Source organism: Aspergillus novofumigatus (genome assembly GCF_002847465.1).
Source record: "Aspergillus novofumigatus IBT 16806 chromosome Unknown P174scaffold_1, whole genome shotgun sequence".
Lineage (NCBI taxonomy): Eukaryota > Fungi > Ascomycota > Eurotiomycetes > Eurotiales > Aspergillaceae > Aspergillus > Aspergillus novofumigatus.
This window is the reverse complement of record NW_020194274.1, coordinates 3,764,779-3,786,144: the sequence shown is the minus strand read 5'-3', so window position 1 is coordinate 3,786,144 and position 21,366 is coordinate 3,764,779. Positions and strand designations below refer to the sequence as shown.

The following is a 21,366-nucleotide window of genomic DNA, read 5'->3' as shown; positions in this document are numbered from 1 at the left end:
CAAACAGATTGACTGTGGTCATGTGATTAAATATCAATTGCTCCTCTACGGAGGTGATAGAACAGCCAAGGAAATCTACGTACTTAGGCTGTACAGATTCAGCCTTATGTGGCCCGTTCGTGCAACGGCCCACCTGACTAAGCGGCTCAGCCTTGCTTGCGCCACATTACATGCCTTGGTGCCATGGTTCTCAGGCAAATTCCAAGAGCACAGCCGACATATGACGAAGATGTACTCCGTAGAGAGGAACTAATTTCATCATATAAGTTGACCATTTGTCCCTCATTCTCTTTACTTTCGATTACTTCCTTCCCTTTGTCAAATCTTCAGAATTCTTGACATATAGTCCATAAACCGAAAGAAATCCGACTATGTCATACAACCAATACCCCCCACCAAATCGTATGCCCCCGCATCCCCTACCAGAATTCTGCTGCCTATTATAGATGTGACTGACTTCTCTGCAGAACCTCCTTACCCTCCGTACGGAGCTCCTCAAGGCTTTTCACAATCGCCCTACCCCCAACAACCGGGTTACGGCGGTCCGCCCCCTCCCCAGGGCCAGTATAATCGACCCCCTCCGCCTGCCCCGTCGCCAGGCGGATACCCTCCGGCTCCCGGACCAGGATATCCCCATTCGCCGCCGCCTCAGCCTCCATATGGCGCTCCTTCGCAACCTCCGTACCCTCCACAAGGCGGTCCTGGATACCCTCCGCCTGCGGGCGGTTATCACCAACCCGGACCCTATGGCGCTCCGCCGGTAGGAGGGAGCAGCTATCCCGCACCACCACCGCAACAGTTCCAAGGCCCACCCGCCATGCCTTCTCTGGGTTACATTTCTGGACAAATGGCACCGGGCGACTTCCGCCGCGAAGCAGACCTCCTCCGCAAAGCAATGAAAGGGTTCGGAACCGACGAGAAGATGCTCATCCAAGTGCTCTCCAAACTAGACCCTCTGCAAATGGCCGCCGTCCGGTCCACCTACACCAACCATCTCCACCGTAACCTCTACAAGGACGTCAAATCTGAAACCAGCAGCTACTTCCAACAAGCCCTGCTCGCCATCATCGACGGACCGCTCCTGCACGACGTGCAGTCCGCCCGCGAAGCAGTCCAAGGCCTCGGCACGAAGGAATGGCTCCTGAACGACGTCGTCCTGGGCCGCTCAAACGCCGACCTCAACGCCATCAAGGCCGCCTACGAGCACACCTTCCACCGCTCCCTCCAAAAGGACGTCGAGGCCGACCTCTCCTTCAAAACCCGCACCCTCTTCTCCCTCGTCCTCCGCGCAGACCGCCACGAACCCTCCTACCCGATCAACCCCCAGCTCATCGAGCAGGAAGCCCGTGCCATCCACGCCGCAACCAGCGGCCGCGTCGTCAACAACGTCGACGAAGTCTGCGGCATTTTCGCCCGCGCCTCAGACCCCGAGCTCCGCGCCATCAGCCAGGCTTTCAGCGCTCGGTACAATTCGTCGCTAGAGAGCCACATCGAGAAGGAATTCTCCGGGCATATGAAAGACGCGCTGCTGCATATGCTCCGCACCGCGCTGGACCCGGCCATGCGGGACGCGGACCTGCTCGAGGACTGCATGAGGGGTGTGGGAACCAAGGATGAGAAGCTGGTGGTGCGGGTCGTGCGCGTGCATTGGAACAGACAGCATCTGGATCAAGTCAAGCGCGCGTACCACCATCGGTACAAGAAAGATCTCGTCGCCAGAGTCCGCGGAGAAACTAGCGGGGATTATCAGAAATTGATGGTTGCGTTACTTGTGTGATTCCTTTAATTCTTTCCCCTGTTGGTTTACTTTGACGTTTATTAATGGGTGGCTTCTTGGTTTTGTTGCCATGCTGGTTTGCTACTTTCTTGTGATACCACGATGATACGTTTTCCGGCGTGATGTCTTCTGGCGGTTACAGGCCCGCCATGGCTGAGATATGATATGATTGAGCAACCGGACCCTTGCTCAAATAGGGATAGTCCTAGCTAGAGAAGACCATGAAATACAACTCGATGAAATGCAAAAGCTCGCATAAATTTCATGTTTTCGTCGCATTATGTTCACATCACACATCACACATCAATCATAAGTCGTCTCCCATGCAATACTTGAGTAAGCAGATCATACACGCCATATCCATGACAAAACATACAAAACTAAACGATCTCCCCAACGACAGTAACATGCGATCCGGGAAACAGCCCCGTCTGACCAGCATAGCAGCCCCAAAACCAATCGTCGTTGATATTCTCAACCTCCGTAATCTCCGCCCCGCGCGGAAACATCAGTTCATCCTGGACATCGTCCTCGGGATACCACGACCAGAGGGCATGGACGATGAGGCCGATTCCACCGTCGGGCGGGAAGCGGCGCAGGAACGGTGGTGAATCTGAATTGGTAGGCGTGGCTGTTTCGGAGTTGGGGCGTGAGCCCGAGCCAGAGCCGCTACCACCAGTGGCACTGATTGGGAATGAGTTGCTGCGGTCATTGTTGGTTGTTGTCCAGGAAGTTCGCACGCGAGAGGCTTTCTTTCGTCGCTCAGACCCTTCCTTCCAGCTCCAGTCGCCGGTTCCGACTTCAGGGGATGGGACGGCGGCTGTGTGTTCGTCTTTCAGGGCACGGCCGCCGACGAGATCGCGCACGACGACCCTTCTCTGGCCTTCGTTGTGGTCTTCGAAACCGACAACAACCATGCGGTGGCCTCTGACACAACGGCGCCAGCCATTGTGACCGTTTTCTTTGCTGATTTTGCCTGTGGCGACGAGTTTGAGGTAGCAGTTTGCGCAGACGTCGTAATCCCCCTCATTGCATTCGAGACAGTGAAATCTGGTGGCTGACGCTGGGATGGGGTATGTACAGATGTCACACTTGGTTGAGAAAGAGAGGATCCTGTATGCCTCGTTTTCGTTATCGGCGGAGGTAGAAGGAGTCGACGGATTGTTAGGTCCATCAGTCGAGTCACTACCGGTAGGTACTGGTACGCTCGAGCGATCCCCAGGCGCAAGTCGACAGACAGGTAGAAGCGCGTGTGTGCAGCATCGTCCTTGGTTAACACATTTATTGCAGAAGCCCCAGTCCCCCTGGTTGCATTCGTTGCATTTCCAGTAGCATTTGTTTGCCACAGCGTGGCAGATGTCACAGAAGAGTCCTGTTTGCAACCTCTGGGCTGGATCGTCGCTAGTCATCTCTGTTCCGCCACTTGTGCGATGGACATTTTCAGACGGTCGTGAATATCTGGAAAATTGCAAGACATGCGCTATCTCGCGCGGTGGTATAGCCCGACCGGTCGAGGAGGCAAGCATTCTGTCGAAATTCGCTTCTGCAGACGGACCAAAACCCGCCCATTGCAAACAGCCGCGGCCGAGACGATAGCACCGCAAGCATAAATGGAAGTTTCCACCTTTGCATTGTAGACATTTTTTGTGAAGCTCGTATTGGATATTCTGCTTGCCACAGCGATCGCAAGAGATGGAAGGTTCGGTGAAGGTTGCTGAAGGACGTTGAGAGGCGTGGGATCGAGAAGAGGAAGGTCGAGAGCGTTGGTTGGCAGGGCTGCTTACGGCCGGTGCTAGAGAACTACAGAGAGATGAACCGGCTGTGGTCTGTTCTAAGCGCGCAGAAAAAGAATTATTCGGTGTGCTCGGTGAAGCTACCGACGCAGGAGAGATATTGAGTGGTCTGCCCGAGACAAGTTGCCGATGATCGCGGTTCCTGGCTTCTGGGGTGAATATGTTCGGGACATTCTGCTCCGACGCTGTTGCTCGTCGTGGCCTCGGAGCAGTCGACAATTCGGCTGCGCGAGCTCGGGAGGACTGAGAAGGACGAGGACGATCCGAAGCTATATCACTGGACGACCTCGCAGCAGGTCGCAACGTGTCTTCCGACGTGGACGCCGCATTGACAGGAGCCGGCGACGTCCTCCTCCTCCGAGTCCCCTGATCCGAAAGACGCCGCTGATGATTAGAACCATCCGAGCGCGAGACAAGTGGCTCCAGCAGATACGGCCTTGACACTGGTGGATTCCTCGAGGATGTCTGTGGAGCGGACGCTGTCGGTGGCCTTTGCACGGATTGTGACCTCGCACGCGGTCGCGGCGATATCTGTGAGGCCTCGTCCGCCTCTTGTCTCTGCCGTGAGCGCGACCGTCGCATGTGTCTTCGGCGATAAGCATCGGCGATGCGCTCGGTCAACTCCTCTTCCTGCGCCGGCCCAAGATTGTCCAGGTCGATACCATTCAGCAGTCCGTCTTCGATGATCTGTCGCAGGATCTCCTCTTCCATCGTTTCGGTATCGGACAAGCTCAGCAGCGACCGCAAACTGGACTGATGTTCGATCCGTCTCGTTCTCTCCGAGTTATCCTCCGTACGGGCCGCAGGCTGTCGGCGCAGTACACGCTCCTCCTCACGCCGGCGTCTTGAGCGACCATCCGCTCGCCGTCCATCAGCATCAACGCTCTCGGCTTGTCTGCTTCTTGAAGATTGTCCTGTCCCCGTCCTGCTCTCTCGCAAACTCAATTCACGAACCTCCTCCAGCAGCCGTCGATCTTCGCTGTCTGACACGGTACCATCCCGCCCCGGAGACGAAAGCACAGGAAACACCGACTCGCCATGCTTGTATTTCTGAGCTATCTCCTCCTTTTCCTCAGCCGACTTGACGCGCTCAGGATTGGCCGCTAGAACCATGTCCAACAGCGTAGTAACGGTGGCATTGGGTCGTGTATCGCGCACTACTGCCCGACATGCTGGGCAGGTGAATTGCGAGGTGGATGAAGATGGCCGACGACGGGATGCCTGGGCAGCAAACCATTCTTTCAAGCAGGAACCGCAGAAGGTGTGTAGACAGTTAAGGAGGGTGAGAGGTTGGTAGAGCAGTTCTGTACAGATCTATGGTGAGTCGTCCAGGACCAGTCAGTGAGAAGTCACGTAAGTAATAGTGAGATCGCCAATATTGAGCTGCCAAATATTATCTGATTGTCCACCGCCAACACGAGGCCGACGATCGAAGGAAGGGGGTTGACGTTGTGGTCCTCGTGGATATCAAACCCGTCGATAAGATCCAAGCAAATGACGCAAGAAGCAGCATGATTATGCGGAGCACATACCGAGCAAGTCAGTTCTTTCTCGAGGTCCTGCAATCCAGGACCCCTCGAGAATCGTTTGACATGAGAGATGAGGGAGGAGAGCACCCTGGATCTGGTTCTGCGATATATGGAGAGATCGGTAGCGGATCGATAGATATTATTGATGAGGGGAAAGTAAACAGTCGGGCTGGATGCGATGGTGCGTCCCGTGGATCTCGGCGAGTCAAGGCCCCACTGAAGGATGAGAGATCTTGGATAGTGTACGCTATTCTTAGAACTCATACGAAGGATTCATGTCTTGCTCTCAAAGTCAGTAAATTTGTATGCTAAGTTGAAATTACTTATGCCATGTATTCAGATAATGCTACGCTCATCATCCCTGAGTAAACATCCGACACCATTCTAGTACACCGTAATTGTAAGGAAATAGACAAACAAGCCAACAAGCTCACTCTTGTTCTTGCTTTGCTTTCTCCCAGAACCAACGGTACATACCCTTCCATTCTGTCGTCTCATCCTCCACGTAATCTCTCACCAACTCTGCGGTCGGGTTGGTATCAGACCATGGCCCATCGGAGCCAACGCGGTATCCAGTTGAGGCATCCACACCGGAAGATCCAGCATTCGAAGCTGTATCCACAGAGACATGACCCGGATGATGCTCAAGCATCTCCTCGGCACCTTCTTTAGCTTTCTCTGCCAGATCTCGCGCGCCCTCTCGGGCGGCTTCAGCGAATTCCTCGGCCTGTTCGCGCGCGCGTTGGAGCAGTTCTTCGGACGTAGGATATCTCCTCAAGATTATAAGAAGAAGATAGTAGCTCTGCACGATAAGCGAATAGACCGCATCCTTTGCTAGCATGGTGAAACCATGCGAGAAGAAACCCTTGAGAACTTCACCGGGGAGGCCCGCATACAGCGCGGAAACACCCTCGTTTCGTGCAATGGCCAGCACGTCGGAAATGATCTGAGGTGCGAACGGAATCCCGTCCTCAGAGACACTCTTACTGCTCGGTTTCTCCCTAATTCCGGAGGTATCGACCTGCGCTCTTGTCTTGGCCATGGAAAACGGGTATGTAATCGACGATGCAGCGGACTTGCTGATGGCAGCTAAAAGGAACGTCGTCGCGGGCGACGGTCTCCCCCGCTTATTCCGCGACAAAAGTGCATACTTCAAGACCTCATTCAGGAAGAAAGTGATGGACGGATTCAGCGTGAGAATGAGCGACGCGGAATACCCGGACCAAAATCCCCTCAGCCCCTTCTCAAACTTGATCCGCGCAGCTATATCCTTCGTCGAAAGTGCCTCTTTGCCAGACGCCGCCTGCTTCCTCGCCACGATATTAGCGAGCGGCGTGGTAAAGAGCTTCGCAAACGCGCCGGCCAGCACACCGATCGCCAACTCATCCAGAATCGGAAGAACAACATGCTTCGCCCGCCGCCCATCACCATACCGAGCCCTGATCCTCCGCTGCCTGAAAAAGCCATACGCAAGGAAAAACAGAAACGAGTCCGCAACTGTCTTGGCTGTGTCCTGCGCGAGACCCGTGTAGAAACTCCCCAGGCCCTCTTTGGCGTAGATCTTGCGTGCTGCGTCAAGCACATCGGTGTACTCCTCTTCCTCCTCCTCTTCCTCCTCCTCTTCCCCGTCTTCGGATTCCGTCTTGATCTTTTTCTTCGTCCTTCGTTGAGCCTGCGTCTGTAGTCGAGTCACAATCAGACTGAGCGGGTACGTGACAACATTCGATATAGCCGCTCCCACAGCTCCCGCGGCTGCATTCCCCACGGCAGGCAAAGCAGGACCACGTAACGCAGCTCTCTTCCAGTCCTTTTCCGGTGGCGGATTATGATATCTATAGTACAGTTGATACGAGTCCTACCCAGTGCCACCCAATCAGTAATCCTCACTATAATTCAAAGAGCCGAACCCCGGGTCTCGTAGGTCAACGACGACAGACGTACCAGCTCAGACTCGTAGGCGACTTTATACTCTGACATCTTTTTTAGCAGTTGAAAAACACAGAGGCTATAAATCAATGATGAGATGAACAGAATCGGTGGCAAGTCAATTGATAGCTCGTCAGGAATATCGACCCCATGTGATAGCCTTATGGTCTCTTGGATATGTACTGTAGGTAAGTCCGATTGATAACGTCAGGTCCTGCAGTGTCCATAAACAAAGCAGGAGACGGACCTCTCCGATTTATGACAGCCACACCAAGTCGGAGTCGTCATATTCTGATTACTTTAGCGAAAGACCGAGGTCCAACAGCCATGCGGAGGGAGGGCAGGGAGGATAACGTCATGCGCATGTGTTGGTCCGTGCACGATACAACGGTCGCAGACTACACCATGTGATCTGTCTGGAATTCTGTCGATGGTATGAATACACTACAACTTACAGAATCAGGACAATTATTCATCCCCAGTGAAATTGATTGTATTCACTAGCCCCAAGAAGCGAGGAATCCACAATTCACTGCAGTTAGAAAAAGATCCAAACCAGCCCAATCCTCCAAGCCCATATGATAAAACCAGCAGAAGATTGTCAAGATCAAACTAGCCCATTCCAAACCCCATTGAAACCCCATAGATAAACCTCAAAAGATCCAGAAAAGCATTACAGCATAAACGCATGGAAGTCAATATACAAGTCTCCGGGCTTTCCCCCAATCAACCGTTACCAAGCACTCGACCAGACACAGCAGCGGTCGGAGAAAGCCAAGTGAATCGGAGCAGGGACTCGGGACTCGATGTGATGACGAATAGCAAAGCGTAAACGTTTAGCCACCGAAACCGTAGAGGGTACGGCCCTGGCGCTTGAGGGCGTAGACTACATCGAGCGAGGTGACGGTCTTGCGCTTGGCGTGTTCGGTGTAGGTGACGGCATCACGGATGACCGACTCGAGGAAGGACTTGAGGACACCACGGGTCTCCTCGTAGATCATGGCGGAGATACGCTTGACACCACCACGACGGGCGAGACGTCGGATAGCGGGCTTGGTAATACCCTGGATGTTGTCACGCAAGATCTTACGGTGACGCTTGGCGCCACCCTTGCCGAGACCCTTGCCTCCTTTGCCGCCTGTAGGACATAATTGTTAGTCACTGTGGTCTTGATAAAAGATAGAGATAGCGAATGGCTGTCAATTCCACGTGAGATAGATATAGGATGAACGCGTTGGCCTGAGGCAGTGACAAGATGTCACGTGCATCCAGCCGTGTATCATCATTACCCATCTCGACCGGAAGCCATCAACAACCAACAATGATAAGCACAACAGAGGGAAAAAAACCATATCAAGAATAATACTTACGTCCAGTCATATTGTAATAAAAAATTCAAAGATAAGATGATAAGAAAATAGATGAAAAGTTGATGAAAACGACCCGCGGAGCTGATGGCAGATGTGGCGCGTCGCTGGCTGGATTGAGTAGTAGTAAAAGGGAAGAAAAAGAGAGCAAGTCAAGAAGCAGGGGCGAAGGAGGCGTATTCTTAAATAGGTCTTCGGGGCGGTCAGCAAGCGACAGCGTGATTTTTCGCTGTTTCGGTGAATGACTAAGCCCAGGGGTTGATCTGGAAGGGTCAAAAAGCAATGAGACGAGATGATTGGCGGGTGGCGGATGGGAAAAAGGGCGTTATGAACGGCTGCTTTCAAGCCCATGTTTCTGCCGTTGGTTTCTGGCGCAGTTTTGCCGCTGTGAACCAGCAACGTGGGCGCATCAGGCGGGTAGGATCACGTGATATCTTGGCGGCATGCCTTATCACAAACGTCAAGTTTCTAGCAAGGCATCTATCTCCAAGGCAAGTTGTACGCCAGAAAAGTATAGATATGCCTAGTCAATGCTAATTATGGATTCTGTCTGTTGCCTGATCAAGCTATCTCTTACGATCACTCCTCGATAGTCCGATCGAGACTTAGACCCGACAATCAACTCAAGGATCGAGACCTAGCTGGGGTTCTACCTTCCGACACCCCACATCTAAACCTGCAGCCGCTCCTAATCATGTCGGGCAATCCTTCTCTCATACCCCTCACTAGAAATACATTATCTAAGAATACCAAAATATATCAGACAGCGACCTTGAAGAGAGTCAACGGACTATCGACAGAGGGACATCTTCAGCGCAAGTTACGTAATGGTCCATCCCATCAGCAGCTAGACACGCTCGGTTTTGCGTCGACTACAAGACAACAGACTAAAGGCGGGGAAAATATTGAAACAGAAGTAATAACCGTGTGTTTAATGTATTGAGAATTGTCGTTGCCTCCACATATCATACCAGAACTACCTACATGTGGCAGACAATACAAGAAAGGCATTGTTACCCGCCCAGGGAACCGTAGCAAAGACGGCAAAATGAAGCACAAGACCCCAAACTCCATGCAGAAACTCAACTAAAGTCGAGCAATGTTCAATAACAACAGCGTAAACTGTGTGGAAACTTTTCCTGATTGCAAATGCTTCATCTCATAGAATGCTGTTAAGCAGACTACCAGACTACTATGCAGGAACAAACGCAGAGAAGAAAATTCGTATCATCGTACTCATCAAACAAATCAAGACTGATATCAAAAAGACCACACTGAGCACAATCATGCATGAACATAAACTTGCTATCCACCGTAATCATTGCTTCGTGGAAAAGAGGAAAATAAGCAAGTACAAGGCACTTCCCCGCGGTTTATGGTACATCGCAAAGGGAAAGACCTCAATACTTGACTTGAACACCAGAGTAAAGGAAAGGGAAAAAAGAGTATTAAAACCAGGTTAACAAGCCATAGCTGTTATACGCAACGGCGACAATAGGTCCCCTGCTAATTCAGCAAACAACTGATCGAGTAGAAAAATGATGGGTTGAGGGAGGGTCGATGAATGTATCCCTCGAATAGATCGTCTCACGAGTGGGTATCAAAGTACTGTGCGACCTTCAACCATAGCGTGAGAAGAGGTACGACGACGGTGAAGATGGACCCAACTTGTTTATCGGTAGTCATGGAAGAGCAAACTCACCCTCTGATGACTGCCGGGGTCGGGCTGTCTTTCAAGAAGTTGCTCTGCATGTGAGGGTGATGAGCATAGTCGAAACGGGTTGGTGATGATGAAGCTGCACGGGGGCTTGAGCTGACTGGGCTCGCAGACGACGAGCGGCTGTTCCCATAGTCGATGCCCAAGACCTCAGTCGAACGTGGTGAGAGAGGAGGTGACAAGGATTGTGCGGAGGAGGTGCTGGATATGCTCGAAGAATCGGGATGCAAATCCCCGTTACTAGGCGAGTTGCTGGTGCCATTGGAGCCCTTCGAGGATCCATAGAAACAGAACTTGTCGACAAGTTCTTTGTACACAGATGAATCATGGTGGGGTTTGCTGGACAAGAGGGACGAGGGCTTGACGTGTTCCGAGTGTGCTAGTTGGGAGCTGATCTCGCTAATTGGGAACACCTTCTTGACATGTAGACCTTCCGTCGGGACAGGGCCTCCGTTCACAGGGTCAGACTTTGCTCGAGCGGTCAGAGTCGTGCGATCATGGGCGGGCTTGGTCCGCATGACGGCGGACAAAGAGGCCCCAAAATCATAGCGATTGCCGAACGCTTGTCGTGCTTGCTTCTCGCGGGAAGCAGACATTCTGTGAACCTCCTTCAACAGATTCTCAGGTGAAGATTCCTCTTTGAATGTTTTCCTGGGACGACCAAAGGATAAATAATCGTTCATATCCTCATCAAAATCATCGAGCGAGGAAGGCATTGAAGAAGGACGGCTGTTGACACCGGTAAAGCTCTTGCTGCGAGGAAGAGCTGGGCGCGAGCTTGCAGCGGACGGGCTCCGCGGCTCTGGTCGTGGCCGGGGGATCCGAACGAAGTTGACTTGGTAATTCATGAAATTGTTGTTGTCCCAGAATTCGTGCCCAGCCACGCTATAGCGGATGCAGACAAACATGGTTTTCTGCTCCAAGTTTGCATGGTCAGTGAGCTTGATGCTGAAGGTAAACCGGTCATAGCCGTCATGGGCTTGCTTCCGACGGACATCGTCACTGAATTCCGCAGTAACTTCAGAGACCGTCCTCCAGTGGTCAAAGGTAAAGCGAGCGGCAACGTGCTTCTGAAAAGCCAGATTGGCAACTGCCACCACGCCAACCAATGTATCCTTGTTCGAGGATAGGAATAGTCGTTCGAGTCGCACCTTTTGAAGAGCTCTAGAGGAGACATCCTTGGGGAAGTTTGAAAGTCGGATCTCCCACTCGAAGGAAGGCACCTCGAAGGGAAATTCACTTTCATTGTTATAGTCCTCCACAGGAGACGTGTTGGCACTGACCGCCTGTGGCTTGTCCAACTGCAAGAAGTGACGAATGTGTTCGAGCTGAGAGTCAAAATGCACCGCCTTCGCGTAGGTGGGCGTACCCGGCATGCTAGATGGCCGTCGCCGCGCCGACGGAGGGCGAAGAGCGGGTCTCACAAGTTCTCCTGACTTCTTTCGCACCATAGGCTGCTTCCTCTGGGGCTCATCATCCCTCTCACTCTCTTCCGGTGAGCTTGTCAAAGCTTCTTCGTTCTTCTGAGAGATAGAGCTTTCGGTTACCGACCGAGAGTGTGAGATTTTGCGAGCCTCCTTGGTTAGTGGTGGACGAGAAGACTCCTGCGGTGATATACTCGACGACGGCTTCTCTGCTGCTGCTTCCCTCTCTGGAGAACGCGTCCGTCGCTGCTCAATGGACCTCACGGCCGCCTCGAGTTCCTCCAGCTTCAGTGCATCCCGGTGCTGATGCGTCAACTCTTCATCACTTGAATTCGGAGCCGACTCCGGTGGAGATATCACTGCCCCTGGAGGGATCATGGCATCGCTTATCGGAGGCGGGGATTGCCGGACACTAGCCAGAGTGTCGGCAACATGGCTAGTTTTAGGAGGACGATTGTCAGCAGCTGGGAAGACAAAGGACTTGCTGCTCGACGGGCTCCTTCTGTGCCTGCGAACATAAGCGGTAGATGAGTAGGAACGTGGGAGGTGCGGACGCCCAGCTTTCGAAGCGACCGATGGTGGTGAGCTGGGACAAGAGTGAGAGATGGGTTGAGAGTGTTCAATGTGCTGCGCAGAAGGCGACGACTTCAACGGCGCAGTGTATGGCATCCGGCCGGACTTGTGTGGCTAGACACAAGATGCAGGCTGACGATAGAAAGGCCTGAATGAAACAAGCTGTGATAGTTACAGCGTGAAGAGAGCAACCTTGATCCACAGACGAAGAGATCAAATGATGAGTCGTTCAAAGAAACGGCCCCTGTAAATAGAATCTGACCGAGAGTTAGTCGGGAAGGGTCGCCTTTGTCAAGACTGTACAAAAGCAGGACAGTGGCAATGGGCCTCTATCTGGTGTGCAACCTCACACCAGAGGCAAATGACGGTGTCAAGCGGGTAGATTGTTGCCAAGATGAATTGATCTGCTCAGTGAAGACAAAAGAGGAACCGGACAGAAGATTGGGGAAGATTGGAGGTGGAAGGGTGTTTGCATTATCAGTAGAAGGAGCGTTGGAGCGCAGTCATGTCACTTTCTGGGACGAGAGAGGTAACGAAGGTATCACGGTACAAATCCTCGAGTAACACAAAAGAGGAATCAGGATAAAATGGGATTCGAGAAAAGGATCACCGCCATTTAACTTTTCGGAAGATAGCGAAGGAAAAAAAGAGCATTGGCGAAAAGGGTGTGTAGCAATTGACATTGTACAATTGCGAGCTGCATGTACATACCTTGTGGACTCGACATCTAGCGAAGAGGCAAAAGTGGTGAATAAGATGATGGCCGGAAGTCGTAGGAAGGCAAACTGGAGCAGATGGGAGAATCACAGGAACTTTAAAAGTTTTGCAGGGCCATGAAAAGGAACGAGGCGCAAACCGATAACGGACACCCCAATGCTGTGTGAGGATAGGAAGAGGACAAGAATTAAGTAAGGTCAGTAGAGAGAAGAATGGTAATGGAGGGGAGGGAAGTATATGAGAGGCCAAAAAAGAATAAGTGATAATGGAAGAAAAGAGGGAAGCCGCAGTAATAATAAAAGAATAAACAGGAATGACAGCAACTGATAAGAAGGGCAGATCCCCCGTGTACTAAGGTTAGATGTAGGCTATCACCTATGGTCCAGAGGAAAAAGGACTCAGGAAAACCCGGTATCTAAAACCTGAGCCTCTTGCGAACCAAAGAACTAATCAACGGAGAGATAGAAGTGGAGGCAAAATTGATTAAGGGGAGAAGTCCTAAGCGTTGAGACTACAGTATGGAGTAGTAGTATTGCATCTTTTAGTTTACTTTCCGATCTGCTTTGACTTCAATTTTTTTATTCATCTTTATTATTGTACGATGATAAAGAGAAGGGGGGAAAATTCTATCCGCCATGACCGTTGAATAAGGCGAGGAAGTCGGCCAAGCATGTACCTAGTGGTACTACTGCACATTCATAGTTGCCGCAGCGCCCGGAAAAGGACGACAGATGAGGTGATGACGGGAAAATGGTGTATTATTGGTAATTACAGGCGAACTTTAAAGAACGATCGAACGGTCTGGGACAGTGGGACGATCCCCAGAAGGCCCAGTCAATGCGTTCCGTTCAGATAGGTGGAGCCATGGCTATCTGTCGGGGAGCCTTGGACTCCGGGTGTCAAGAGGACTGTATGACTATGACTTTCCCTTTTGCTACCTACCTATCCCGGTCGCTCTGACATTCGGCGGTTTGACAATCACACCAAAACCATGGACATCATCAAAAGGGAAAAAAGTCTGATAAGTTAATTGCTGCATTAATAATCAACTGGTAATGCTGTTTGTTAATGCATCGTCTCTATGCGTTTTTGATACCTGATTACAGAGGTAGTCTCGTTTCTTCTTGAGCATACTCCGAGTTATGTAAGTAGGTGTGTCTATGTGTGGCTTTGGTGGAGGGCAGGTGGAGGACAGGCGATCGTCAAGCCTGCATGTTCGGAGTATTGTGGCCCACTTGTAGATGTACATCCCATTGCATACATACGTAGGTGTCGATGTATGTCTACGCTACTGGAATGCCAGAAATCAAGGAACGAGCGTCTCTTCTTTGGCGACTGACTGGATTGACTATCCTATCCATCATCACATCTGCGCATCTCGATCTCAAGAATCTCGATCTGGGGTCAATTTATTACTGCAATATGGCTTTTTCTTTTCTTCTTTTCTTATGATTCCTGGCAGAAGAGGGGTTGATAAGAGAAGCACTGAACCAGAAAAACGTCAATTTTGGAACTCCACGTTCAGGAGTCCCCCGGCCCAGGCCCAGATGTCCCAAATAGGTGATACCTCTTTTGGAGTATGTACTTGGAAGATATACTCCAGTGTACGTAGAAGATGATGAGATGATGTACTCTGCTGTCAGTAATATCTACTACTAGTACGGAGTTATCCACCCCACTCGCCATAGGAGCAAGAAATGAAGAACGCTAGCCCAAGTAGCCCCGAATTAGCGCCAGCCTCCCGTTCGCCACCACCAACCAGAAACAACAGAAGCTCCTTCCACAGTGGTCTCGGCAGGTCTAGATACTCTCTGCATCAAAAATGTTGGGAGAAAGAACGTAAGTGTCGTGTCCTTGATTTCCGTTCTTTATAACCAAGCTGGGGCCTACTATACGGAGTAGATTTGATCATATCAGCTACAAAGGAGACGCCAAGTAGAGAGGTCGCAGTATTCAATATGTTTTTGGCCCCGTGAATAGCTAGCTGTTCTAGTGGGGATTGCACGTTCAACTTCGAATATCTGTATCACCAACGGCCAGAATCAATTACCTGTGGCACCACTGTCTTGACTTCTTGACAAACAGAAGTAGTATTTCCCCATCCCACTTCAGCTTCAGTCCCACCAGGGACAATTCAATTGTGGGAGACTTGTTCATTTACTAGATTGAGAACTGTGGTGAGAATTCTGATAGCCCGTGATCTTGAAACAAAGCCCTGTTTTCCGTTTTTCTATTCGATCAATACGAAACTGCATCGTATCTCTTCCGAACTGCCCGGACTGTGGGGGTTTGTTGTACGGGATGGATATGCCAGGCGTCCGAGCAGGGACTGACTCTAGCAGGATGGTAACAAGTACACTTCTTTGCGTAACATTTAGAGCTCACGAGTCACGACGAAGGATTGTGCTATTGTCCACACCATGTACGCTACAAAGAGTGCTAATTTCAAAGGATCGTAAATGCCAACAATATTAATGACGGCAACATAATGACTTTGATTAATAATGAATGGAAATATCGTAGTGAAGAGACGTCTAGAGGTGTACATATTGGACCAGCGTTGAGGGGGAAAAATGCCAACCAGATTTTCCTTGGAAATTGTCTTTGTCTGACGTCAAGACCCTGGTCCAAACTTCCAAGACTTCCTTGTTCCCCCCACTTATTGACAGGAGTTTTCTAAAAGGTCAATACCTTGGCGGTTTGACTTTTTCTAGCTGGGGTGGTACGTTGTTTCATTGGACGTTTCTCGTGCATGTACACCAGCCTGCACGGACATTGTGGCTGCAGCTCTTCCTTGGCTATTGGCCAGGCCATTGACAGGGTTCTGGGTTGTTCGCTTGTGAAGCTTGGAAACTCCATCACCTCATCCATCGATTTTGGTTACAGCTTTTACCTTGTTGGAAGGTCTATCTGAGTGATAAGTATACAAGCATAATACCAACACGAAATGTGTTGATCAAACTTGCTGTCTGCTAAATGACATAATCTTGCTAGTTAATCGATAGAATATTTAAGTGCGAGAAGTATTTGGGGTCGTTTTTGGATATATTTTGATCCTTCCACTGCAACTGCTATGTAGTACTCAGCGACATCATCGCCGACTTGTCGGAATGAACAACCATCTCCTGTTGCGATGGTGTGGTCTATGAGCTTTGAGTTTCTTATTTGTTGGTGAGTACGGAGTACTCACTCCGCAAGTCCTTGATATTTCATACATGTCTCCTCGGGCGCCTCTAATGATCATGGATATTAATCTAATTTCTGTATCTATATTTAATAATGCTTCGCGTTGGGAGATCAGCGCACTGCTCGTTGGCGCTTGTTTCACTTACAATGGCAACTCTTCCACTTCTTATCAGGAGACAATATCTGTAAGGTAGTATATACACGCTCTGCTTGCCTGCTTAGCGCAGCAGAGTTTTATTCGCCACAGTGGCATTCTTTCCCGACAACTTCGCCTATCAGATCAAAGACTAATATCATATAGTTATCAACAGCAAAGCTTTAGTCAGAACCTTTGATACTAAGTACTACCCTATATCAATCGGAAGAGCTTACCTTGCTTGAAAAAGATCATTTTGTTGAGCTGCGGTGGTCTTGGCTACTGATTTCCGCGATCAGTCCTCTCCGCAAGGACCTCTTCCCTACCGCTACTCTACTGCAGGCGAAAACTCTTGCCCTCCCTCGCGTTATTGAACTTTGTGAGTGATTGAAGTTAATGATGAACTGATAGGCCTTTGTGCTATCAATCAGACCCATGGTTCCCACAGTACAACTCAAAAATGTTTGTAACTGTACGCTTCTGCTGTTGGCGCAAGGAGAAAATTCGGAGCCCACATCGAACTGCACGTTCTCATTCCTGGATCACACAATGATCTACTCCTTGACTCTTGACTCCAGACATAGCGGATACCTTTTACCGTGCGAATAAGCTAAGAGTCTAGATGCAGTATTTGACCCCTCCCAAGAAGACCATGGACACTGGTTGTATGAGACCCCTGTTAGACCATTGGAGGTACCTCCCGATCGTGGAAAGTTTCGGCTCAGCCATGTTGAAGCACTGATTGGTTATCTTGGACATTCTTCAGTCGCATTATCTACATTCATGTTCGCCATCTTGAGGGGACCCGTTGTTGGACGCCCGAGCGGGTACTCGGCGTGACGCCGTCCGATAGTTGTGTTTGACCCTCTGTGGCTCCACTCCACCACTTTCTTCAGTGGGCCTCCTTCCACATCGCCCAGGTATCTAGACTACGACTGATACCCTCTTGACACTACAACTATGTTCGGGCCGTCTGTGCTCCTCGTCGAATTCCACTCATCCTGACTAATAATCGGTTGACATCCCATCGTAAGCTCTGGATCTGTCTTCCGAGCTCGGATACTTTCGCTTCGCACAGCACGGACACTGCGCAAAACTCATGTCTCCAGATTTCTCTTTGACTTTGCACCAATGCCAAGGTGGAACGCTTCGGTGGAGGCGGTATGCTTCTGCTCTGCAGTCTGCATGTCTGGGTTCCTCTGAAGGCAGTGCAACTCACATTCTCTCCTCCATTACTCTACGCTTTATCCAAATGCGGCGTGCAAGGGCTCAAATCTGCAGCCGGTCACAGATTTTGTCTTTGGACCTTATCTGAGTTTTTTGCCCTCCCCTCTCGGCGCACCGAAGTGGACGTGCTTACACCGAGCTCGCCTTCTCCAGAAGCTCAAACTCAGTGACTGCGGTGCGTTGCTGTAGTCTGTGCTCTCACTCGACGGAGGACTACCCCGATCTTGTCCCCGGTCAGCACTTTTGTGGAGCCTTGGGGAAAATATGTCGATAGCTTAATGACAGCTTTCCGAAATCGGTGGATTCTGTGCCGCTTCTCTGATAGGCCTGGAAGGTAGGAAGCTCCACCGGCAAGCACTGATAACCGCAAAGGAGGGGCTTTATCATGGCATGATGGCCAGTCCCGCCCAACTGTCTTCGTAGCAACTACGAGGCTACGAGCGAGTCAGCAAGTGCAGATGTTGGAGACTGATGCGCATGTTCTCCAGGCGTCAATTGAGTGACCCCATGGGGAAAAATTCTGTTCTAGAGGATCACCATTTGCATACGACTTCACCATGATAAGACAATTTCTGTGCGCTCTAGGAAACTTGTGGTTCATTAACGCGCCAGCGGTATTCAAGCTAAAGTGAAAGGTTGCAAAACACGGGTACGCAGTGTATCCCGAGGAGATACTTTTTTTCGTCAAATCAGTCTGATCTCAAATCTTTTGGCGTTCCTAAACAGCAACGCTCTGTTTCAGTATGCTCCAATCGTTGTCTCTATTGACAGCCAAGCTTGCGCCTTCGCCTCCTCTACCTGGTTCGCGCAATGCTCGAGCATGACAGCGGAGCTTCGTGATGGTGAAGAAGGCCCCAGCAACATGGGAGAATGTATGCATAGATCTGCATCAGCGGGAACGAATTGATATTGCTCCCCACCAGCTGACATTGGCGACGACTAGATGCCAACACGAGGAGAGGAGAAATTGTATGCTGTATACAAACCTACCTGTAGCACAGATGCTGTACCTGGAGAAAGCCACAAGCCACACCGGTCTAAAAAAAAAAAAAAAAAAAAAAAAGGACATAGATACCCTTACCTACAAACCTTTACTCACTACCAACAGAAGCCTGCGCAATCAGAGGATACAATTTGGTCGGCTACCAGCGAGGCCCCACTACAGCAGCATCGATGGATGGCCAGAACAGACCGTGCTGCGGGTGAGGCAGTAGTGGGGAGCTTACATGCTGCTCTAGTGCCCAGCGGCGGTTGCAGTAGACTGAGGCCAAAGCACCCTCGAGGTTAGTCGATGCTCATTTTAGAGCAGTAACGTTCTATGGGTACTGATAGGAATAGACTCAGATTATAGGCAGGTGAGTCGAAACCATCACCAAAATATTTTAATTTGCATGCAGGCTGAAACCAACTAACTCCCTAAGGTACTGTCGAGATACTTTCTTCCCTTGCCCGAGTCTGTTTCGATTCTGCATACAACGAATAATATTGCAGTAACTATGCACAGACATCTCTTTTAGTGGCTGCATTCCTTGCAAATATTCAAGACAGCTATGCAGCTATACAGCTATCAGCTATATTCGGATATCCGTGCGACCTATCCTGGGATGTGCTACGGATCAATCGGGGTCACCATATATGTACATTATTGCATGGATGAGAAATGCATCTGACCAGTGAAACCGCATGCTTCGACTCATCCCACATTGCAATGGCTGCGACACCAATGACCTCGTTCCCAAGGTCTCTCTTCACCCCTACTACCTATCCATGCAGCATGAAGATAGCTGTACAGGACTCATGACTCCTGACAAACATCAGACATACGTCCATGATCCTCCTGTCCCTATAGTTTCTGCATTACCTCCCTCATCCTCCTTGTTTCACTCGACCCCGCGACGCCTCCACCTCGGCCTTCCTCAACGCCATCACTCTCCTATTAGTCCGGATCCCCAACGCTCCGATATGACAGCTCTGGCTTTTTGTTCAACTGGACCGGGCGCGTCTAGTACAAAGCATATCTCGAAGTTCACGATCCTTACGAGCTGTCAATGTACAAGCAAGGGGGCCATCGCTGTTTTGCACAGATCCGAGCGCGCAGAAACCCCGGGAGGGGCTTGTCCTTCCCCTCTCTCTCTGCCAGCGACGCCAGCTTAGGCTCCCGATGACCCTCTGCTGCGTACTCCGGGCACCAATAGACGACCGCTCGGAGATTCCACGGACGAGAAGGTTTGGATCTGGTTCATCTCTTACCCGCCAACAATCAGATATACATTCGCCTATGGGTTTGTATCACTCTCCTCTGGTCGGCAGGTACACCACCAGCCCATTATACTTATATCTCTGGACCGATATGACTGTTGCGATATTGTCCCAATCACACCAACAGCATGATGGCACAATGATATGCATAGAAAGTATGCAAGGCAGCCGAGTCTGCAATATCACGCCACGAAAGTCCGCCAGGTGCAATGACCGAGTGCGGGGTGCAGCAGTGCGTAACTTCCCTTGTCCTCTGCCAACTCAGCATCGCCATGATCACGGTCACGGTGACGCCCATGGCAGTCCCAAACTCAAGCGCACGGCCCTTTTCATATGTTGAGATAGGCACCAGCTCAAACACCGATTCTTCAACCTCCGTATTCAATATCAAAACTATCCCCAACCCCTCATGTGATGGCTGATTCTGCACACCTCGTGTATGTTTCGGATACACTCAGCAGATACGGAGTAGACACGGTCATGACCCAGAGTTACTCACCGTACTCAGACAGACACAGACACAGACACAGACATAGACACTCTGTTCTCTGTACAGAGTACATTGGTACGAGGTATCTACATGATAGAACCAACAGCCACTAAGAAGCACGATCTACACCGCCATCTCAACGTTCCTCGGTGGCTGATATCCGCGCTTCCATTGGCAGCTAGACCGCCGAAAAGATATAAACTTCCAACCTCAATTGCACCTCCCTAGAATGGACGCGTGGAAGGCATTCTCGCCATCGCAAACACAATTGCCACTGGTCTTGTCTCGAACTTCGCCTTAAACATGCCTCCGCAGGAATCTGCAAGGCATATAGGTAAGATACACAACGTTGATGTAGATGTAGATGTATGTCTCGCCATCGACGTAAGTAGTGTCAGACTCGCCACAGACGCAAAACATTCTGGTGGCAAGCGCAATCGTAACCGGAACTGCGACGGCAACGGCGACAGCGACAGTGACAGCGACAGTGACAGCGACATCGTTGCACTCGGACGACAGAAACAAAGATAGAACCAGACACTGTGCGACCTTGCCAACATCGCCAGTTCCCTCAAAGGGGAGAATAATTCGTACCTGTACGCAAACCCGGATTTCCTTTTCCGGTAATACCAGCCCCTATCCATACCGAGCGCTCAAGGGGCAACTGCGACTGTCAGTTTGCAGTTACCTCTGTCTCTGTCTGCAGTAGAATGGCCTGTCTTAGGTGCTTCAAGGTGCTTTAAGCGACGACAGAAGAGCGGATGATGTATCCAAGGCAGCTGGATTCAATATTGGCCCGAGAGTTGGCATGTGGGACATTTGTACTCCGGTCGTCGGAGGGGTGGGTTGAATCATAACTACTACGTGAAGGCAGGTAGAATTGCTGGTAAAATGTGAAGTCAATAGGGAGAGGACAATATCAAGACCAAATTAGATCCTTCATTAAGTATATCTCGTGCCTAGCCATATGTGCTATAAACAGAGAACCTCCAGGGTATAGTAGTAGAAGAGAAATAGCGGAAAGAAACGAACCCTATCAATCCAAAGACCAGCTTCGGATGATAGGGTAAAGAGAAGCAGAGAAACAGCAAAGGTTCATACAGCCGCCAATATACGCAATGCAAATGCAAGGAATAGGTCGCCCTATATCAAATGTATCAAGACAGTCTGTTTTGTCTTTCCGCATACCTGCCACCGATGAATAATAACTGGTATATTAAACAGATATAGTCGCAAGAAAACGCA

General features: G+C 50.4%; 6 protein-coding genes across 6 annotated transcripts; 1 reads left to right on the top strand and 5 right to left on the bottom strand.

Moving 5' to 3' along the window:
- The first annotated feature begins 415 nt into the window (after positions 1-415).
- Positions 416-1,967, top strand: P174DRAFT_41559 (annexin). The gene has a single exon (XM_024824428.1). The coding sequence runs from the start codon at positions 818-820 to the stop codon at positions 1,775-1,777; it is 960 nt and encodes a 319-aa protein (XP_024687791.1). The 5' UTR covers positions 416-817; the 3' UTR covers positions 1,778-1,967.
- A 190-nt stretch (positions 1,968-2,157) lies between these two features.
- P174DRAFT_382952 (SH3 domain protein) lies at positions 2,158-5,183 on the bottom strand (the record flags this gene model as incomplete). The annotated part of the gene is made up of 1 exon (XM_024823137.1): positions 2,158-5,183. The coding sequence occupies exon 1, from the start codon at positions 4,681-4,683 to the stop codon at positions 2,158-2,160; it is 2,526 nt and encodes an 841-aa protein (XP_024687790.1). The 5' UTR covers positions 4,684-5,183.
- A 346-nt stretch (positions 5,184-5,529) lies between these two features.
- On the bottom strand, positions 5,530-7,318 carry P174DRAFT_382950 (putative mitochondrial carrier protein; the record flags this gene model as incomplete). The annotated part of the gene is made up of 2 exons (XM_024823136.1): positions 7,041-7,318; positions 5,530-6,954 (listed from the first exon to the last, which is right to left on the bottom strand). The coding sequence occupies exons 1-2, from the start codon at positions 7,074-7,076 to the stop codon at positions 5,530-5,532; spliced, it is 1,461 nt and encodes a 486-aa protein (XP_024687789.1). The 5' UTR covers positions 7,077-7,318.
- A 214-nt stretch (positions 7,319-7,532) lies between these two features.
- P174DRAFT_437643 (histone H4) lies at positions 7,533-8,720 on the bottom strand. The gene is made up of 2 exons (XM_024826354.1): positions 8,396-8,720; positions 7,533-8,163 (listed from the first exon to the last, which is right to left on the bottom strand). Exons 1-2 carry the CDS (start codon positions 8,403-8,405, stop codon positions 7,862-7,864), a joined length of 312 nt encoding a protein of 103 aa, XP_024687788.1. The 5' UTR covers positions 8,406-8,720; the 3' UTR covers positions 7,533-7,861.
- Positions 8,721-10,090: 1,370 nt separating this feature from the next.
- On the bottom strand, positions 10,091-12,202 carry P174DRAFT_361841 (protein phosphatase regulator GAC1; the record flags this gene model as incomplete). Its single annotated transcript, XM_024821815.1, has 1 exon — positions 10,091-12,202. One exon carries the CDS (start codon positions 12,200-12,202, stop codon positions 10,091-10,093), a length of 2,112 nt encoding a protein of 703 aa, XP_024687787.1.
- Positions 12,203-20,199: 7,997 nt separating this feature from the next.
- Positions 20,200-21,030, bottom strand: P174DRAFT_41382 (uncharacterized protein). Its single transcript, XM_024824368.1, has one exon. The coding sequence runs from the start codon at positions 20,763-20,765 to the stop codon at positions 20,346-20,348; it is 420 nt and encodes a 139-aa protein (XP_024687786.1). The 5' UTR covers positions 20,766-21,030; the 3' UTR covers positions 20,200-20,345.
- Positions 21,031-21,366: the final 336 nt, after the last annotated feature.